This window comes from Nipponia nippon, unplaced genomic scaffold (assembly GCF_047370975.1).
Source record: "Nipponia nippon isolate SJK-2023a ecotype South Korea unplaced genomic scaffold, ASM4737097v1 scaffold_8, whole genome shotgun sequence".
NCBI classification, from domain to species: Eukaryota; Metazoa; Chordata; class Aves; order Pelecaniformes; family Threskiornithidae; genus Nipponia; species Nipponia nippon.
Window position 1 is genome coordinate 11832876 of NW_028262402.1, and position 22283 is coordinate 11855158.

At 44.4% G+C, this 22283-nt stretch overlaps 1 protein-coding gene across 3 annotated transcripts in view; it reads right to left on the bottom strand.

Moving 5' to 3' along the window:
* ZNF608 (zinc finger protein 608) overlaps nucleotides 1–14700 on the bottom strand; it is an 89471-nt gene extending 74771 nt beyond the window's left edge. For 2 of the 3 annotated variants that reach the window (XM_087741655.1, XM_087741653.1), the window contains exons 1-2: nucleotides 12400–12910; nucleotides 10411–11458 (exon numbers count right to left, since the gene is read on the bottom strand). In XM_087741655.1, the coding sequence (XP_087597781.1) occupies nucleotides 10411–11298 (888 nt within the window). In that variant the 5' untranslated portion in view covers nucleotides 11299–11458; nucleotides 12400–12910. Of the gene's footprint in view, nucleotides 1–10410; nucleotides 11459–12399; nucleotides 12911–14565 lie in introns of those variants that run through there. The other variant, XM_087741654.1, reaches the window with a different exon arrangement.
* Between the last annotated feature and the right edge of the window lie 7583 nt (nucleotides 14701–22283).

Here is a 22283-nt window from a genome sequence, read left to right on the forward strand (position 1 = left end):
TAATGGAAACAGCTGCTAGCTTTCTCCTTCAATGTTTGGCATCTGGTGCAGCATCACAGGAAAGATTGTTAAAGGATCTGGACATGAAATGTAAATATAGACTATTAGCCAAAACTCAGTTGCTGTATTTATAAAACAGTAGCAGCTCTTTTTTCATGTGTGTGTGTGTGTGTGTGTGTGTGTATGTATATACACACATACATACATATACACCTCCCCCATATATATGAGTACATATATTGATATACATACACACATACACATATGCAATCCCGTCCTTAAACAGCAACTAGTAACGCTATTACATGACACTGCACCTTACTACTGGCCGAAGTGGGTAAGAACATGAATTTAGTTTTTTAGTAACACTGGGTGTGGAACAACCACCTTCATTGTTCTCAAACTGCAGCAGTATTTTTCCTTCAAATTCCAGAACTCCAGTGCAATTCAACGCACACTGCCCAACATTAAACCCAGGGCAAAAATTAACCAGTAAACTTTACGTCAAGTGTGTTCAATATATCCAGAAATACTCCTGGAATATTAGATCCTTATCATCAGAGCAAGCTAACTAAACAACTCCCTGGACATTTGCTAAATCAGATTTAAAACTCCTAGCAGCAAAACAAAGTTCAACTGAGTAATGAGGTCCATTTCTAATTGTATTTGCTTCTAACTATTACCTTTTGTCTCAGAGATACAGATCTAGTTTCATTTCCCTCCTTCAAAAAGGAAGAATTGGCAAGAACATGAATGCAACTACTGCCATTACTCCACTGCTATAAGCCTATAATAAAGCACAGATTTGATAGTACTATCCATGTAGTGTGGCGAACCACACACAAATAAACAGTTCTCCACGAAGAATGAAAACCCAAAGACCAAACCCTTCCAATTCAAACATTATTGTTGCTTTTAACATAAGCCATCCACAGAAATCAGCCAAGGAGGTGACAGGAAATCCAAAAATAATTTGGTCTGGCCCTACACACTATGAGAAAGGAGATTACAAGTTGCTTTTCAGTCTTCTTACTGGTTGATGGAAGCAGTGAAAACTATAAAATCTATGCTTATGTAACAGACACCTATGGTACCACTCCTGTGACAGACAGATTTCCACCACAGTTCAGCACAGCATCACTGAAATGCATCGATAAAGGTGGCATTTGAGTGGTGTGAATTTATTGGGGGGTACGGGGGGGACTGGACGGGACTTAACAAAACCCCTGAATTAATTCAATTGCTAATGCAAATGACTAAATGTGTGCAAAATCAAACTGTCTAGTGCACACAGTTAAAGGGGCCAGATGTGCCTCAAAACTTCCTGGGAAACTGAGCCTAAACTTGGCGCTTTCTTTTATCAGACTGAAGAAAGCGAGCTCTAAGAGTTTACAAAAGTGTGACCAATTGGAGCTTAGTCTTCTGTTGCTAATTGAAGCATGAAGAAAAGAGCCAGTTTCTGAGGGCAAACTACAAACATATACTTTTTATATTCCACTGCCACATGATAAAAAACAGAATCAAGCTGACTCGTAGAAACTTGACTGGCAACCAAAGACCAAGCTATTATTCCAAACTGTTATGGGAAAGCAATAAAATTGCTACCAGGTCTCCTCATGTTACTCTTCAATAAAAAGGAGTCATCAGGGAAATAAGAGGAAAAGAAAACACATCAAAACCTCTAACGTTCCTTTAAGTAAAAATACACTTCTGTGGCATAGTGCCATCTGCTTCCTGGTTAACATGACAAGACAATTCGACAACTAGAATACCAGTGTTTTGAAAACACCAAGTAACCACAGTCAATAGATTTTAGTTTGCTCTTTTGGCTGCAAAAACTGCATTCACATGCCACTATTGGCAAAGGCTTCAAACATCCCCATGAGTATATTTTTCCTATGTTATTATTTGGTGGAGATTCTCAGGAGACAGGAACACCTCAGCTAAGCTGGGTTTGTGCCCAGGAATAAGGTTTAGGCTAGAAGACTCAAAAACTGGGAGAGGAAGATGGGAGAAGACAAGGGAACCAAATGTTGGGTATTTATTTTTTCTCAAGATCAGCAAGTCAAAATGGTTGAGGAAGATTCATCATAAAGGACATACAATTCAACATAGCACATCTTCACTTCAAAATTACTGAAACAAAGAGGTTCACATTTAATTCCCAATGGCTTTGATCTGAGTAGCCTTGGTGGATGTTACAGGTAGATGCTAGAAAAGTTGATCCCTTTGTTTTGAGATTTAGCAGTATTTGCCAACTTACAGAAAAAGCAGACCTATTATAAACTTCTGCCACTAAAATGCAACTTTTTACTTGTAACGTTGGCTTAAGATTTCAGAAAATTTAATCAACACCATAGCTACCCTAGAGCTGGAAAACCTACATATACAGTCATCAATCCTATTTCATTGCATGCAACGTACCGTATGCGCTCACTTAAGTTGTTTAAACAAGTAGTCTTACATATAAGCATATATATTATGTATGTGTACATGTACATGCAAACAGGGGCATCACAGGAAACTACCTATTCCCACCCCCTTGAATTTTCTCTCAGCTTTTTCAAAAAAGGAGAAAAAATTAGAAAGAACTTGCTTGTCAGTCAAGTCACTCTGAATAGTTTTACAACCTTTCATTCAAATGTAAGGGCTTTGTTCCAATTGCCAAGACCATTTAGTCAGAATTAAAAGAGAAAATGCAATAGAGAGCGCTTACTGAAACCCTGGCTACAGCACAACCAAAAGTCGTAGTCTGATCTTCATATTTGCCCAAATGGCTACTCATAGCCTGCAGTAAATTGTGGTTTAAATTCAAGAATGTAATAATAATAAAAAAAAAATCTTTTGATTTAAAATCTCATTTTAAGAAAACCCCTCCAGTCCTGCTATGAAAACTAGTAATTATCTTTATTCAAATTATCTCATTTCAAACATATTTTTAAGCAAATTAAAAAATGATAGCTTGTATTATAATGCACTTTGGCGAAACACTGCACCACAAAAGAGCTCCACTGGGTAGAAACACTCTGGTGCAAAAAGGGAAAATGGAAAAAAGTTCATAAAATTTAAAAGAAAAAAAAAGAAGAAGAAATAAAACTGAACTTTTATAAATTTTAAAAAGCTATTTATTTTTTGTAATTATGTCATCATCAGAAAATTTCATGGAACACCATTTCGCTGTCTTTCACCCAAGAGGGAATGTTATGTACAGACCAAAATTTTAAAAAATATCAATATATTTTCTGTGATTATTATTAGGAACTAAAAATAACACCTTGACATGTAAACACACTAAAACAAACACTAGTTTTTAGCAAAACTATGGCCAGTCCTTCAGCTGAAGTCACTGCGTCCACAGATTCACAGATGTGACCCTATCTGAGGACTCACGGGAGGACGTATTTCTGCTGTAGGAAATACAGCACAATTAAGAAGTCAGATGATCTCTCCAGCCTTTCAGGAAACACAGTGACATAACACCATGTACGTTAGAACATTATATAAGTACAATATAAAGCTGTTACAGTGCTAAGCATATTATGTAAAGAATAGCCTGGTTTTTGGATCATCTGTACAAAGTATCTTAGCCCAGATCAAGGCAGACTCTAAAACTTGGTTATATTCAGCAATCCTAATTGTATACCATAGAACATATCTGGAACATGTAGCTGATATGCCATTCAAAAAGTGAGTACTACATCTGAGAAATACACAACATATGGCAATGATGACACAAAGATGCCTTAGTAGATGTGGAAGTAATCTAACTTTTTTTCAAGGGTGGGTAATGCAAATCCAAAATATATGTCATTACCCAAAATAGAAGTAAAGGTGGTGTTTCTGATAGCAGAAATGTTAGTATTTCTGAGACCATATTCCTGATGATGCTTGTAAAATGTACTCGGATACCCCGTGTACCAATGACACTGTGTAAGATGTGGAGAAATGCAGAATTTTTTACTCTTTTACTCTAAATAAGTAAAAAGAATGCTTCAAAAAGAGCACTACAACCAAGACCATAGCTCCAGGGGTAAACAAGCACGCATAGGCTGTTGAGATACTGCTGACACACTGGGCATTTTGAAGGAAATTCTAATTCTAAGCGTATTTGGCCTACGTCCCCCAACTCCGTTTCTTTATACCCTCTCTTCAGGCAAGGCTTTTCATCTACTGTTTCACAGACTACGTTTGTTGACCTGTAATCCCATGTGTGGTTCCTAGATACATGTGTAATCTCAGTGGCTTCAGAGGGGAGAAAAGAGTGCCAGCATATAATCTCATGCTCATTATTAACCTCACACCCGACACCTTTTTGGGGATATTTCAGACACCTGCTCTCCTACCTGTCCAATTGATTTTAACGAGTGGATGGATGCAGTCTAGCTCTCAACTGTAACAGTCTCGAGATGGCCTGGGTAGTCAGCAGAACATACACAAGTGTTCTGAGATCCAGTTATTGACCATGGGGACCACAGCAAATTTAGAAAATACACACAAGGTCCTGAGACCGCCATCCATCAGGCCCGCAGGTACAAAACATGCTGGTGGATTTTCTGGCACGTGCAGCAAAGCGGCACAAGGGAGAAATAGAAGCAGATCTGCATAGCCCTGTACAATGTCATATTTTCAATTTATAATGGGTACCATGATGTTCCACCCTGCTACCTACTCTCAACAGTCTTTTATCTGAGGGAACATCATTTTCACTGTTGTGGATTGTTGGGTTTTTTTGAATACACCTGTTTTACAAAGCAAGCACAGGACAAGGCCTGCTCTCCCTGAAGTAACAGCATCTAGCCTACTTTTACAAATGCAAATCGCATGGATAACACAGAGCAAATAAAGGAGAACCTGCCTTCGACATGCGAAGGATGTGTCCAGCTAACAGAAAGCAGGCCACAGAATCTCCCACAAATGTCACTATTACGGGGCCTACAGATGACGCCTTTTAAAAACAGTATCACTCATTTCTTATGGGGGCGGAGGGGAAAAAGGCACGAGTTTTGGCATGCAAGAAAAACTACACATTTCAGATATATGATTTACGTTGTTGTCGATAAAACAGCTTTCCAATTATCAAGGCCCTGGTAGGAGAAGCTGGAACGCATTATGTGTTAATGATCACAACCAGGGGTCCAAGCTTTACTCTTTTGTCAGAGCTGTAGCAGATCCTCCCCGCAGCTTCACCATTAACATGTCTGTTTCCTGTCAGACCACTCAGAGATAATGTCATTTATCTCAGGGCGGCACAAGACCAGTCATTAGCTTCAGTAAAAGACCTCAAACAAAGGCCGGATGGCGTTTTATCCAGGGCTGGTAGGCTGCAGCCAAGAATCTCATTGCCTAACAGTTCAGAACTTAAGTTATCTTTAAAAGAGTAATTTTCCCCCTATCAACAATTCTAGAACACTTATCTGAAGAGCAGAAAAGTCTCTGCATGGAAAATTTTAGTCAATGGTTTTATCATATGCAATTAGGTGACTGATAAGAGCTTGCTAAAGTTATCCTTTGAGAGGCTTTTTTTTTTTTTCCTTTTACCTCTTAGGGAAAAATTGTCAGAATAATTCAGGTTCTACCTAAATAGTAAGACCTTTAAAGAACTGACCCTTATTGTGCTTGCCTGCAGGAGGTGATTCACTATTATAAATTCTTCAATGACTAAGCTTCTGGAAATCTCTTTAAATGAAAGTGGAACTGGTTAACTGTATGTACGAACATGTGTTTTCACAGTCTCTCCTGTATTATTGCATTTCAGAAAGCTTCTATAAAGTGCCAGGTGAACTTATTTTAAATAATGATAATAATAATAAAGAAAGAAAGAGAGTCGAAAAAATATGAGCAAATCTCAGCTATTCAATTCCTGTTTTTATGTTGAAAACTAGGAACAGATGGTAGTTTCCATGTTACTTGAATCTGGTTATTGAACACCTCTATGGTTACGGGAGATTTTGCTTAGCACTTTTAACATACATTTCATTTATTGGACTATAAAATGCTACTTTGGAAAAACAAGTCTTTATATAGCTATAATTAAAACAGTCTTGCAGCAAAGCCCTTTAACATGGAGAACATGGTTAACCTCATGACATCTGGACAATCAATCCTTTCCTTTTTACTGGGTATTTATGAAGTTATTAAAATTGTAAAATTACCGGTGCCCAAAGTGAAACACTTTTCCAGTAGTTCCGAATAAGGTTATCAGCTTCCCTACTTTATGTTATAAATGTTCTAGACCAGCCTCCATTGTGCTACGCTAACTCTTGCTTTGCACAGGAATTCAATAGCAGATCTGGTCATACATATTGGCAGAGGTCAGCAGGTTCACACGGAAAGCTTTCCTCGGCCAAAGGGCAACACCTCTTCACCCAGCTCAAAAAGCACCGTCACACTACTAGACAGCACTACAGAACTTTAAGAACCTTGAGCTGTGCTTATTGTTAGACACCCATAGTTATCAATGTTTTTAACAGCTAAATCCCTTATGTAGCTTTCAAAACAGTTTGCTGTCAAACAACAATAGACTTTGTTCTTTAATTACAGCAAGTGACCTCCCTGCCCTTTTATTTCACAGTGAATAAACTACACCCAAGGCCAGCGAGAAAAGTACATGAAAAGCATATCTCCATAACATCATTAATCAAAGCATGTACTTAAATAATTTACATCAATAGGTAAAATGCACACAGTTTCCTGATGAAGTGTTAAACACCCTCAATCCCGCTATTAAAAAAAAAAAAGTTAAGATAAAATAAACAATACCAGCCAACATGTTAATTTGCTGAAGACAACTTTCAGATGTGAAATGCAGTCTTAATGAGAAGCAATAAGCTAATAAAAGAGAAAAACTCAATCCTGGAATATCACTAGACTAATTCATTTAAAAACTGCAACTAGACACCTCTGATTATAGCTTTGTATCTTCCGTATTATTTTCACGTAAACGTACTGATTTTCACATGCCAAATGCGGTTTTCCCGTATCCCAGAGTAAATTGTGACTGTTTGAATCCCAGAATCTCCCTGCAACACACACAAAGTAAGTTCTTCTAGATACCCTGAACGCTTTTCAATGTAACAGCTGTTAAAAACAGAAAAAACTTAGCTAAAACAGATGAAAAGTTGATGCTGACAAACAGTCAGTAACTGTGCTAAAAATGGTATGGATGAGAAATGGAAAATGGAGACAGGTTTTAACACCAGAAATCTTAGGAGTGGTTAGCCTACCTGTCAAAGCTACTTATTCAGACATGTCACTGGTGGCTTAACCACAAAACGGGCTGCATGAATATAGCTCAAACATCTTAGAATTACAGCATACTTTGACTTTATCCACATATTAGGGGAGTGGCGACTTTTACAACATACTTGTGGTTTCTGCATAAAAGAACCAGCAGAACACAGTCATTGATTTAATTAGGCTTCATAAGATCCAATTTATCATGTTTTACATGACTTTCTGGAGCAAGGAAACAGAACAAATAGACCAAAAATAGACATTGAAGCATGCTGTGAAAGCTAAACAGTGACTACAACTCCTGGGAATCGGCTCCAAGCTTTTCGCAAATAGTAAACAAATGCAGTATTATATTCCACACCACATACAAAAACCTGTAGATTTTGAATCAGCAGGCATGAACTCATTTGTATCTAAGAGGAAACATCCAAATTCACGAGACATGTCTATCACAACATTAAGATAACTGGAAATTGATTTTAACATGCAGACTTGAAAATTAGGTTATTTATCTACAGACACAAGGTGCTTTGTGCAAGTACAGTGTATGTGTTCTAGTGTATAAACAGCCAAACCAAGAACACTTAGTGAATCTAAAACCCTTAAAAAAAAAAAAATCTTTCTAATGATTATTAAACATTTGGGAAAAAAGCCAGAACAACAAACAAAAAACACTTGAGTTTCACTAATAGTACCACAGGCTGGGCTTCAGGTTGCAACCATTGTCAGCAACGCGCTTTATTACTATTGTATGCCTAGAATGGAACATTCTTTGGGAAGAGAAATAGTAAGGGATGTTATTTAAGACAGCAAGCACACCATTGTGCCAGACAATGGCCAACACTGCACGACTCTAATGTGCGAAGCCTATATTAAAGTCGGTGTATGCCAACAGCAGTGGCTGTTACTGGAAATGGAAGCTCCAAACCCCCTCCCGGAGCCACAACTACAACACAAAGTGTACCACTGGCTCTAAACCGCTCCATACATGTTTGCCCTGCATTTGCATGCCATCCGATTCACACTGCACGTAAGATTACTCGCATGTATATGGATTCTTCATACAGTTTCCTGTATGACGAGAGAGGGAAAAGAACACAAAAACGGGAGAAACCACACCACCCTCTAATCTCTGTTGCCATGACAGCAGCCTTTGAGATACTGAAATGTTCAGATTGCCAGCTAAACAAAATTGTTGAATGTGAACATTTGGCTGAGAGATTAAAAGGCTAAGGGGGTTGCAAAAGGGCAGTACCTCCCACATTCCAGGCAGCCACTGAATCCAATCAAATGGCTCTGACTCTTTAACCACAGCCATTGTGAAGACCGGATTAGGGCAATTTATCTAGATAGTTAAAACAGATTAGAGAACTGCAATTTGAAGACTATTGGCAACAGAAGTAAATGCCTACTGTACTAAGTTAATAAAGAGACCATGAGATTTTAGGACACCTTTCCGCCGTGAACAGAACGTTCATAAATCAAAGTGCAAACATATACACATGAATTACAGCAATCTGGTTTTCTCATCTGCATTTAGAAAAGGTCACAAGGCTCATTCAAATTCATCCGTAGATATGCTATCTTAAAAGCAGTAATACGCATACAATATGAAATTTAATTTGTTCCTTGCCTTGAACAGAAGCCCTTGAAATTATCTTCCAGTTTTAACAAATATCTGATGTCACGAACACCCAAATCTAATCCTCCGGTTGACTTAAATACTGTAAAAGCTTCAGACCGAAATACAAAAAAAGCTGGTAACGGGTCGTAAAAAGACATAACTTTTTCCTGAGACCTTCAGCCCTCCCAGACACTTGCAGACCATACAGTTAACACCGACCCGAAAGTTTTCCCATCGTTGAACATTCACTCTGGGAAGTTGTAAAAGCAGGTAATTTAAGACCAACAGCTGACAATAAAGTCACAATCTAACACCCTGAGATTGTTCATTTGGGGGGCGTTGGGTTTGCTTTATTTTTCAGGCAGACCAGGTTATCTTTGTTTAGAAACCTGTAGAATTCATTGGACTCATAATCCTGGGCCAACGCTCACCCCCAGGTCCCCCAGAAGACGCCTTCTGCCCTACAGACAGAGCAATTCCCGCCAACACCAGAACCTCCTTGAACCAGCGGTTTAACAAAAGCCAAGCTCTCCCTCCACCCTTCCCGAAGAATAGAGTCATGGCCATCTATTCTTACAGAAAGTATCCTTCGTAAGGTAATAGGAAGGAAGAAAAACACACACCCCCATCTGATTTCTTTCATACATTTCAACCACTCAACAAACGAGTAGTTCATATCCAAGAGCCGGCAGGGCTCAGATAGGAAAGGTTCCCCAGACAGGAGACAAACTGCTCCCCTCTGTTCCGAAAGCTGTTTTGCACACACGCATCTCAGCACAAGGTGCATTCCCCTCCTCCCAGCCTCCTCCTTCCAGGAAGAGGAGAGGCACCGCCTGTCTGCTGGCTCCTTCCTCCCCGTCCTCCACACCAGCTTCTGGGGCCTCTGGGCTGCTGTACCACCGGAGCCCCCAGTACGACAAGCATCCCACATCTCCACGAAGCGCAACGGCGGAGCCCGGGTCTCTGCCAATGCCTCCTGTTTTCCCCCCGCAAGCACAATCTCGACTCCGGACAGCGGGTCAGAGGAGAAGGGAGAGGGGTCCCTTTAGGCTTTGGGAGTGGAATGGCCGCGACTGCCCGCCGGTGTTGCGAAAAAGTGTCAGCACATACAAGACCTGCTGCTCCTGGAGCCTGAGCTATGCACCCCCCTAGGCAAACACACAGACCTCCAGCCTGCAAACACATGCCATCCCACCCGTACCAACACTGCTGCTCTCTGCTAAAACCGGGAAAGAGCTCAGGCAGGGTCATCTCAGGGTTTCTCCTTCTGGGTGAGTGTGATCAGAAGGAACAGACAAAGCAGAAACGTTCTCCAGGTCTGAGGACAGGGAGGGGAAATCATAAGGAAGAGCAGCACACTCAAAACATGGTATCTTCTGTGTAGGGAAGAGGTCTCAGGGTTGGGTGTTTTTTTTTTTTTTAAGAGGAAGAACAGATGCATGTGACAAATACACAGCAGAGAGGACACAGGAGCCAAACACACAGTTGTGGGACATTTATTATAGACATGGGGAGACACAGAAGAGAAGAGGTGGAGAGGAGCTTTGTCCTACCTTTTCTGTTTTCAATTTCTTGATTCGTCTGTGGCTCTCCTCCTCCTCCTCTTCCTTCTTTACCAAAATAGAGTTCCCCATTAACCCTGGATCCGGGGTACTTTTGCTCACCTCCCCCACGGCAGAGGAGGTGCCGTGGAAGGGGCTGCTGCCTCCACCACCACCTCCCTTGGCCCCGAAGCCATAGAGGTGCCCAGGGGGAGCTTGGCTGCTGCCACCCCCACCGCCGTTGGGGTGGCCCTGCTGCAGGTCATGCTGCTTGTCCTTCCTGGATTTTCCCGCATCCTTATCCCTCTTGGAGCCTCTGCTGCCCGGGGCTTTACCTGGTTTCTCCTCTTTGTTTTTCCCACAAGAGGCAATGGTGGTGGTGTTGCTGGTGTTGTTATTATTGCCGTTTGGGTTACTGCTCACGCTTTGACCCAGTGCTGAATTCATGCCAGTTGCCTCTCCAGGGCGCCCTTGGACTTCCTGCCTCTTGCCAGCACTGCTGATCTCAGGAATCCCATACAAGGCAGCAGAAGGCAGAGATTTATTAGCATCCTTAGAAGTTTTACTCCTTTTCACTTTTGATTTGCTAGTCTCTTTGTGAGAGGAATTCCCCTGGGGAGCAGAGGGCTGAACAGAAGCAAATTTTAGGCCATCAGCTAAGGCTGAGGTAGCATTAGCCCCACTGGAAGCCAGACCCCCGCAATCCTTGGAGCTGGTGTTGCTGCTGCTGGTGGTATTAGTAGAATTATTCATCTCAAATTTCTGTCTGTCCTTCTCCAAATCGGCGTCCAAATCGATTATTAAATTCCCAACACCGATTTCCCAATCATCGCCACTGTCGTAAGTGTCAACCGTGTTTGGATCCACACCTTTTCCTGCAGTGGAAGTGTTCAATGACATCCTGAAGATGAGATCTCTAGAGTAAAAATCCGATGAACTTTCCTTTGGAGATGTGGGGACATTCGTTTATCTCCGTTGGGCTCTCTTAAGTTCAACTCTTCTTGTCTTCCTCCCCCAGGTGTGCCTAGGTTCACAACCTGCAGTCCACGTCCACCTTGTCCTGTGAGGAGGGGAAAAGTCGAAGATTGCTTGTCTGGGTGTTACCAGAATATAATACGACTAACAAAAAGGGGGCAAGGTAGGGGGCGCGAAATCATTCACCGTTGCCACGTTTTTTTCTTAAGTTTGTTAACCGGAGGCAATGGCCGTGATGCTTTCATAGAGAGCATCTTTAATCTAGATGTATACTAACATCCACAATCTCTCTTAAAAAGTCATGTCCACAAAAAAGGAAAAAAAAAAAGGGGGGGAGGGGAGAAAAAAATTAACTACATGATTTAAATCCACAAAGCTCAGGAAATACAGTCTTAGGAGTGGTGCCTAGCTGTTGGAGCACATGTTGTAATCTAACCCCTTGGACCACCACCTAGGCACGAAAGGGAGAAAAGGAAGGACACAGATTCACTCTTCACTGCATTCCATGGATTCTGTGGCTTTAAACCAGACCCTTGAAGTTTTGTGACTCTCCTATATTATCTTTTACCACCCTTCCACTTAATCTCTTGGGGGGGCGGGGGAGGAGGGAGCACTAAGGGAAGTGGGAAACCTAATTTTCTTTGCCACAATACAGCTTCTGTTAAAAACCAACAACCTACAAACACAAATGTTTCACTGGAAAATATTAAACTCCATAGGTTAAAAATAAAAAAGAAATAAAAAGGTCTTTTTTCTTTAAAAAAAATATTCTCAAGATAACAGTTCTAAAAGCAGTTCTAATGTACTCCTAGGTCACACAATTGTTAGGTATGTTAAATATAGTATTACTGACTGTACAGGAAACTGATTAAGACATACACTTTAAGTGATCTGCACCAAGGTGGCCTCAGTGACCGCAAATGAGTGTGTGTTTGACAAAGCTTAGTTAAAACGATTTTTAAAGGGATCTCTCCCTTTTACAGTCGACTGTCGAAATATTTATACATATATATGCATAATGCTTACCTTTAATCCTTTATCATTTTTTAATTAAACCAGCAAATCAAAATGCTGTTCCCACTCGTCTCAGCAACAACTCTGTGCCTCATTTTACTTAAAGAGCAAGTGATCAAGAAGTAGAAAGCAAGTATCATCTCAGCCAGTATAAATCGGTCAATAACATATCTCCCCCTACTTTGGCACACGGATCAGAAGTCCTTTTTTTGTTTGTTTAGGTTTTTTTTCCTCCTTGCTTAAAGAAAAAAAAATTTAAAAAAAAAATGCTGAGCCTCACAACTTTACCAGCTGGTAGGTAATATTTCACATTCAGAACTGAAGCCTCAAGGACCAGATTTTTGTTTGTTTGCTTTTCCTGAATAAGCACCGAGAGGTAATAATCATCACAGTAATTTAAAAAAAAAAAAAAAAATGTTTCCCCAACTTCACACTCCGTCTTCAGCCCCGGACCTGGGAGCCATCCTGATCAGTAAGTAATGATCCCATGAAACAAACCTACAGGCGCCCGGGTGTTACAAGACAGAATGTGCTAACATCGGGATAAATTAGTGAAAGGGAGGAAGGAAAAAAAGAAGAAGAAAGGACTGAAAATCTGGGCTGGATTCCGCCTGTTAGTTGGGAAGTGGCATTTTTTTCGCCCGTCCTGACAGATCTGATTTCTTGAAGTAACTTGAGGGGAAACGGCGGGGGGGGGGGGGAAGGGAGGAGGGGGGAGGCGAGGAAGAGGAGGAGGAGCGGGAGGGGGGAATCACTGATCTGATAAACCGGTTATCAAAACATTTTGTGGGAGTGGAGGAAGGACAGCGTGCACTCAGACGAAGTAAATTTTCCCAGGGATAAGATTTCGGGGCGGGGGGTGCCTGTCCCAGTCTCCCCCGCCTCAAACCAGCGCTCTTTAAAAATAGTAATAAAAAAAGCATAGGCACAGATCAGAGTTTCAAATTGCTGTCTCGGGAAAAAAAAAAAAAAAAAAAAAGGAGGAAAAAAAAAAAAGAAAAACCCGGGAGCTTGGGCTAATCAGTCATGCGGTAAGTAATTAGAGTCCGAGGAGATAAAGCAGACGACCTTTTTTTCAGGACAGATCGCTCCCACCTTATTGTCTCGGCAAACCTCGCAGTCTACTTCTATCCCCCTCCCTCCCTCCCCCCTCCCCCCCCCCAAGTCAGACGGTCTCGGAGCTTTAGCTTAGTATTTTTAATTAGCCGGCGATGGGAAGCTAAAAGCCGTAATGAATTGCCGGTGGCGGGCGGGGGGGGGGGGGGGGAGAAGGAGGAGGAGGGGCGCTCGCGCCAGCAACCGCCAACCCCCGAGGCGCGGCGGTTCCGTTACAGCTCCGGCCGCCCGCGTCACGTGAGCCTGGCGGGCTCCATTGGTCGTCGTGCTAACAAAAATGGGTGACAAGCGCATCCAGCGAATGCGGGCCGGGTCTTTAACACACAAAAAACACACCGCGACGGAGGGACAGGCAGGCAGAGCCCGTCGTGTCTGCCTCTCGCCCCGCCACCCCCGCGGCCGAGGGGAGCCGCCGGAGCCCGGGGGTGCCGCGGCGAGGCGGGTGCACCCCAGCAACACCTTACGAACCCCCGCCCCGGGCGGCGGGGGGTGCCGTTACCTCGGGGCTTTCCCCTCCTCTCGCCTCAGGACGGCGAAGCGGCGGCCGGCTGGGAGACGGGGGCGGGGGGAAACGGCTGAGGCACCGGCGATCAACGGGCGATCCCCCCCTCCCCCCCCCCCAGCTCCAGCCTCGCGTTTCTGGCGTCTCGGTGTGACAGGCGAGGTGCCTGCCGCGCCGCCGGGATCTGTCGGTACCCCATCACTCCTCCTAACGAGCGCCTTGCTCTCGGGGCCGAGGGGGGAGGGGGAGGTATGCAGGCTTGTCTGTAATCGTGTCACTTTTATTTTTCCCCCTTGGTTAGTTAAAACCCCAAAAAGGCACTATGCTTTAACGCCCCCCAAGTGCACCGTCAAGTATGATTTGTGTGACTACACTGCTTTCACCCTCTGATTTCCCTCAACTCATCCTGCTTGTGGGATTTTTTTTTTCCTTTCTTTTTAAAACCCCCAAAAAACCCTAGTTATCTCAACTCCCAAAACTCTCTCAACACTCCCCTTTGCAGAGAAAAAAAATAAAAATCCCCTCTAAGTGCTATAGACACACCACGCAACCGTACTTACGGTCTGTATTGGATCGAGTTGACCTTTTCCTTCTAACTGCATTGAGTGTGTTTTTGTTGCAGCCGCTTTTTATTTTAGGAAAAAAAATCTAATGTCTTCAACAGATTTATTGTGTTTGGAAGAAGAGAGCACCAGATACCATGAACCTTCCTTTCTCTCTAGAAACAAAATTAAAACAAAAAAAAAAAAAATAAAAACGGGGGGAAGAGAAGAAAAAAGCAGCACACACATCTGTCCCCCCGCACGCTGGCTGGCTGGCTGGCTGGCTGACAGATAGACAGACAGACAGACAGACGGACAGACAGACAGCCACCGGGGACACGGGCGCTGCCCCCACGGCGGCGGGGGAGTGGGAGCCCGCTCCGCCGCGCTACCTGAGAGGGACTTTTCTTTGTTCACAATGCCCTTTCCCTCCTGGCCAATCAGAAGCCAGCTTTTATGAAACCGGGCTCTCTGATTGGCCCTCCGCTCCTCCTGCCTGCCGGCGAGGGCGAGAGACAGAAACACGCACACACACACACACACATTGTACACACAGGCATTAGGCGCGCGCACACCCCCCCCCACACACACTCATACACACCCAGGCATTAGAGACACACACAGACACAGCCCCTCGCTCCGCAGCCCTCAGCCGAGCGCTACAGCCGGCAGCCTCCTGCTGCAGCCAGATACAAATCATGTTTCCCATTTCAATTATCCTATATAACATTTAGGGCCTGGGGGAAAAAAAAAAAATAAAAAGAAGAGAGGGAGGAGGGGAAAAAATAGAAAACCAAGGTGGAGAGTAGCTCTGCCAAGACTCACACGTTGGGAGGAAGACTCCCTCATTTCGCTTTAATTTAATTTCAGGGCAGTTTTCGAGGCGATGATGAATGATTTTTCTGTGCCGGTTTCAAAGAGGCAATTTAGAATCTCACTCATAATTTTTAAATGCCCCCTCATTCAAAATTATAACAGCTTGAAGCCGGCGAGAGAGGGCTGCTGATACACATGTGCGATTATTTTCGTGCTTAGTGGAGGAGAAAAGCAAACAGTGCCCGGAGGAAGGGGCTGGAGGGAGGTGCGGGGCAGGGCAGCACCCCCGCCGCGGCTCGGGGGGACACCGAGGCGCTGCTGCGCTGTCGGAGCAGCCCTCACCCTTGCCTTCCCTCTCTTCCCCTCCTCACGTATTTTATTCCATGTTCATTTTTACAATATGGCTCAAGTTAGGCAGGTCGGGTTTTATTCTTTTTTCTTTTTTCTTTTTTTTTTTTTTTTTTTTCGGAAGGAGGGGGGAGCAGAAAATAACCCTTTTGTTTCCAGGCTGCTGATTTACTGCTGCACGCACTGAACTGTGAATGCCAGCGACCGTATAACTACCACGTGAACATCCTTTCACAGGAATTAGTAACACAAATCTTCCCTATCGGGCTTTGTGTAGCTCGAAAATATCCCCCTTAATCATTCCTTTTGTTTAGGTTGGGAGCCATTATGCTACACCGCTGCGTTAAATTGCGTTTAACCCTTCGCAGACGGCGGTGGGGGGCGGGGGCGGCGGCTGCCCGCGGGCACCGGGGGGGCGGGGAGGGGGGGCTGCCCCCCGCTGCCGGGCACCCGCAGGCACGGGGGGCCCGACCCTGTCCTTTTCCGTACCCTTAAGCACGGTTTACTCCCCCCCCCCCCCTTCTTTTCCCCCTTTTCCCTTGATCTCACGGGGAATTATCTCCCTGTGAAAATCGATAGGGGATGTTTTTCTTGCCAAACGCACGCGTTGCCCAAGTCAGGGTTTCCGGCGAGAAGTCAAAGCGTGGCATTTACGATGTCCTGCACACCCGTGACAGGGTGACAAAATACCTCTTTGGACGTCATCCAGCTGAGCAAATTACAGGCATGAGCGTCCTCCCCGCGTTATACGCTTCCCATCAAAGAGGTGATTAGTGGAGAGGTAGAGGAGGAGTAAAACCGCCTCAACCTGCTCGCTGCGGGGCATCGGGGAAGGTGATACAAGATGGGGGAGGGGTAAAAGCCACCCGTGATGTGGCACCCGGCTGTGCCTTGGCCACCAGGCCGCCGTGACCAGGGCCCTCGGAAGGCAAGGCTGCCCTGCCGGTCCCGTGAGCCCCGGCTCCCCATCGCCGCCCCGGCTCACCACCGCCCCTCCGGCCCCGCACCGAGGGCACCGGGGTCACCGGCACACGCTCCCTTGGGAGGCCTGGAAGCCGCCCGGAGAAAACCCGCTCCGTTTCTCCCAGTGTAAAAACACTTCCCCTTCAGGGGCTGATAATGAAGGGTTTATTAGCAGGGATAAGTTCATTGCCACGGAGGCCCTTGATCACATTAAATTTTTAAGTGATTACAAAGAGGAAAAAAAAAAAAGGCACGGCATGTGTGCAGCACAAGCAAGAAATGCTGCGGTGTGAAGGCATCCCTGCCCTCCCGCCCTGGGATTCTGAGAGCGCCGGGAGGATGGCAAGGAGTGGCCCGAGATGGCTGCGGGCAGGGCCAGCGGTACCCGGGGAGGGCCCGCTTGCGCCCACGCGTTTGCAATTCGTGGGAGAACAAGCATGCATGATGTTGTTACAACTGAAAATCACAGGCTCCCCGGGGTAACTTTTGGGTGATTTCACTCAGTGGTTGGCGAAACTTTTAAGGTCAGCACCACCAAGCCTACTTTTTTTAGTCTACTTAGTCGCAGATCACTGTTCCTGTTTCTTTACAGTATGTATTTTTCAGATTTAGGTAATGGCTCTGATTTTTCAATATCGACCTCTGTTTAGACACGTTTCACTTTGGGCTGCTTCTCGTCTGCGAAATTACAGTCATTTTCACATTATTATGCAGTGAGTAGGAGACAGTTTGTATTTAGCGTTGGGTGGGGGAAGGGCTATTATGGGAAGTGATCTGCTACGGTCAGCACATAATTTCAGCCCAAAGAAAATTGCTTCTGAATAGATGGTCTGTTAACTAGCCAAGGAACAGTCACTGGGAGAGATTGCAAAAATGCCTCTGCTTTATCTGCGTTACACCATCATTTTAATTTCTGAAAGCAACGGTCCGTGGAAGAGCCGTTTCTCCAGCCACAGCTGCCAATTGATGGGTAAAATATCCTCGCAAACCTCCTTAGATCACAAAATCCGGAGGGGAGCTTCCCCTCTCGCCACTCTCCCTCCTGGCTTTTGTGTATGACTGTACGGGGAAGGTGCCTGTCCAACCTACTGCACGATTACCGAAGCAGGGTTTTATTTATCTCTTTCGGTGGCAGAAATTACAGCAAGACCACTCGCCGGCCCGTGGGTGCATCTGCAGCAGTCGATTCCCATGACTGGCTGCAAAAAGACCACTTAACTCACATTGTCTTGTCAGGTTGGAAGTGTCCCTGTTTCAAAAAGAGGCCGGCGCCCGCAGTGTGATTTAGTGGCTTTTTCGCCTTAATTTCTGCCTGCTCGCCAAATTAAATTACAACTTTGTATTCGTGTACGTTTTACAAGACAGACAGGCGGCCAATAAATTAGTGATGTTTGTCTAAAATAGGAAATCCGTTTTTAATTAATGCAGCTGCACACCGCTAATAATCCCAAAGAGATCTTCATCCACCCTCCCCGGCCCCCCCCCCCCCCCCGTTGTTGGCTTTTTTTTTTTTTTTTTTTTCGTTTTTAATCTGGCCAGACAAACGCATCATACACGCTAAGAAAAACTACCGGGAAACGCCTATTTTTAGCGAAAGGAACGCGGGGCTGTTATCTCACGCTCCCGGGCAGTTTAGACACACGTTTGTTACGAGGAAACGCTCCTGTTCCCTCCTCCCCGAGCAGCCCGGCGAGGAGACGAGCCCGCCGCCGCCGCCGCCGAGCGCCGGCCGGCGCTCTGCCCTCCGCCCGCCGCCCCGCTCCCCCCCGCCCGCCGGCGCCCCGGGCCGCGGAGCGGGCGGCGGCCAATCACCGCTCCAGAAATCGCTTTCCCGCCCTCTCATTGGCTGGGGCTGGGCGCTGGTGTGCGGCTGGCGGCGGCGGCGGCGGTGCCCGGTCCCGCTGCACCCCCCGCCGCGCCCGGCCGCGCTGCACCCCCCCCCCCCCGCCGCGGCGGGAGGCGGCCGGGCCGCCCCGCTTTGCCCCGCTCCTCTGCCGCGCTCTGCCCCGCTCCCCGAAAGCCCCGGGCACCTGCGGCCAGAGGCAGGCGTCCGCCGGGAAATAGAGACCACGGCAAATAGGTGTTCACGGACTACGCCGGGAAGGGCTTCTTTCAGTCCTTGCCGATGCCCCCGTCCCGCTGATAGGACGACCTCCAAGATCATCGGTGTTAAATGTACTAATGTCTGAAAATGCCAGGTAGTCCTACCGTCATTTGCAGCTGAGCCTTAATTACCTTCCCTCAGACGATCTCTTCCAACTGCACCCTTCGTTCCTGCGTTTCATGTTGCAGGAGCGGAGGTACGGGTATGTGCAGCCAGCCAATCTCGGTATTACACACAGCGGGTCTGCAGCGGTTAAACCACCGTTCTTTTTTCTTCAACTTTGTCCTAAAGAGGGGGCAAAAATCTACTTCTCTTGAGGACTTATTTGCCAGGTTAATTAGGTAAACAACGAGTGGCAATTCTCTCATACACAGCATTTTGCACGTTCAGGGTCTCTCAGAGCAGATTTGAAAGTGGTGCATCGGAAATTACCATATTGATCAGAAAATGTTGGATTAGCACGTCCTTACAACCCTCAAAATTCATCACAGCCTGTCCCGCAGACTTACGAACAAACTTTTAATTGATGTGCGCAAACGACTGGCTATGCAGATTAGTTGTGGATAATTTATTACAGCTTTGGAGACTGCCAGTGATCCACAGACCAGAGTGTGGGAACTGGTGATGCAAACATACAGAGGAGTCATTATACACTTGGCAGATACTTATGTTAGATACTTTTTTTTTTTTTTGAAAGAGACGATGTTAACAATGTTTTCTTCTTCTTTAGAACAGCCCATAGACTCTTTTACACTCTTCTGCATATTCACAAGGAGATTCAGTTTGATATCTAATCTAAAGGTCAGTGTCTCTGATGTTTCAGCAGAGAAATATAGGTTATATATGGAAACAAAGTACCACTGTGGTGTTTATAGAAGAGCAACAAAAATGGCCTGGCAACAGGCAGCTAGAGGGAATGATTTATGAAAGACTCTGTGTGTGTGTGTGTGTGTCTATGTATTTATTTGGGGGTAGGGAGAGAGTGTAAAAGGTAGACAGGATAGAAACTATCTTTCTGAGAGCACAGGGGATAAAAAAAAAGAAAAGAACAGCAGTTGAAGATTTAAAAAAAATCCTAACAGTGAAACGTGCTAATCAGTGAAATAAATAATGTCCCAAAGGAAGTTCTTAAGTCCCATTGCATAGGACTTGAAAATTAGGCTGGAAAAAGTGCTAAAAATAAATACTATGGGGAATGACTCCATTTTGGCATTAGAATGGAGTGAATGACCTAGTAAGTCTTTCCCATTTTGTAACTTAATAGTTCTGTGAAGCTCTGCTGTAGAATTTGAACTACAAACCTTTTACCCAGACGGGAATATAGCCTTCAGTTCACTGCATAGATACTCAATTTCTCCTCAAGTAATTTAAACAACAGCTTATTTATTTATGTAGTGCATTGTGTAAACATTCAGATAATATTAAAAAAGTGTATTTCTTGCTTAATAGACTGTGTGCAATGAGAAACAGGCAATACATGTTAAAATCTATGTTATAGCCTTTTGTCATAGCCTTAGTACTCTATTACACAGTGTATTTTTTACAGCTACTTTCATACAAAATAGCTTAATGTTTCACAGTCGATTATAATTTGTAATAGAAATGATGGATGCAGATTCAGCATTTTAGTCGTGCAGCATCCACATTATAGTAGTGCTAAGGTGAAAAATGTTCAAAAGGCCAGTGGCTGGGTGTCATACTTCAGAATTTCAGAGAGAACAAATGAGCACAGGGAAATGAAACTGAGACTTAGGGAGTAGGATTGGATTGTTTTATTAGAAAGAAGGCTAGGAGTCATAGGCCAGGGAGAGGGGAGATGAGTCTTGAAATGGAATTTGCAGAGAGGTAGCCAGTGAGATGTAAGGAGTCTGCAGCAGAAGCGGGGGTGTGAGGGATTTGTTGTCCAATGTGAAAGGAGAAAGAGAAGCATGATGCTGGATGAGCAGAAGAAATAGGCCAGAGATAAGGTCAGACAGTACATAGTAGGAGTAAGATAAAGATGACTAAGAGGCAGAGTTGTGTACTGGCTGGTGAAGTGAGGAATGAATCTGTGAAAGTTTTTGAAGCCAGGGTTAGGTATATCATCCTCAGGGGAGGAATGAGGAAACGTGCTGCTACATTTTTGACAGAAAGGAGCTTGAAGAGGAATGACCCTGAAAACTCACCAAACAAGTTATCAGAATGTGTTCGGGAGTTGACGTCTGGTGGATTTAAAAACTGCAGAGGTGTGGAAGGAGAAAATAAATGTTCTAGGACAAGATGAATGCCTGAGATCTTGATAATCAGGCTGAGAGGCATTTTAACAAATTAAGTATGTGGACCACTCGAGCTAGAAGTGAAGACGGTATCCCCAAGAACTTCTCTATGTCTACCAGAGCAGGCAACTATGGCCTCTTGCTTTCCTGGTTGTTCTTGTTGCTCTCCTGTTGTTTCCTTTGCTGTACTGGGGCAGGAAGAGAGAAACGGAAAGAGAGAAACAGAAAGAGAGCTTCATACCCTCAACTGCACAATAAGGAACCTGCTGGTAAAGAAGCATGAGCAGACAGAGATCAAGACAGTGGGACAGAAGGAGCGAGGTGTTTGAGACCAAGAGAGGTAGACAGAAAAAAGGACTGTAAATACAAAAGAGGAAGAATGGTTTCATTAGTGCAGAGGATGGGGAACTGGGGGATCTGTTCTCAGCTGTCTCACAATTCTTACGTGACCTTGGGAAGGTCATGGTACTTCTCTCTGTGACTTGGCCATCTTGCCTTGAAATGGTAACTAAAACAATGTGTGGATGTAAAAACATCCTCAATTCCTCAGCCAAAAATAATGCAGCTATGTTTTTTAGTGGAAGGGGAGCCTGGATCAGGTGAGACATTACTCACTTTCAAGGCTTGCATTCTCTATGGAGCTACCTGAACCATTGCAGAACTACATTCTTAATGCTTGAGGAGGAGACCCATCCAGCCTTTAGATACTTTCTGCATAGATATGATCAAAAAAGTTTAATTTAAAAAGAGAAGAAGCCTGATAAATAAAAAAGAAAATAGTGAGAAAAAAACTCTGAGGAATGCATAGGTTTAGAAGTCCGGTGGTAAAGGAATATCAAGTCGCAAAAAACTTTAATGATGTGAGAATTTCCCACAAAAGGCAATAAATCACCTGAGAATCCAGAAAATGTTATACAACATTCAAAAAGATTTTGGTGTTGTCTTACTCTGTCAATATGTGGTGTGTGTACAACACTCCAATAGTATTGTTATACTCCTTGGTTCAACATCTAGGAGTTGTACTACAGCAGGGGCCATGAAACTTAGCTGGTGTTACACACCACAGCTGTGATACAAGAAAATAACAAACAACATCATCACTGGTTGATCATTCTCCTTATTAGAGAAGAAAGTTATGATTGTAGCTAAACTGAGTGCACCACTTATGTCTCTGTTTTAAAGCAGTGGCATGTGCTCAAGCTGGCACTGTTCCTGTCAGACACAAGGCAGAGGTGATCTGTTTAGCTGGT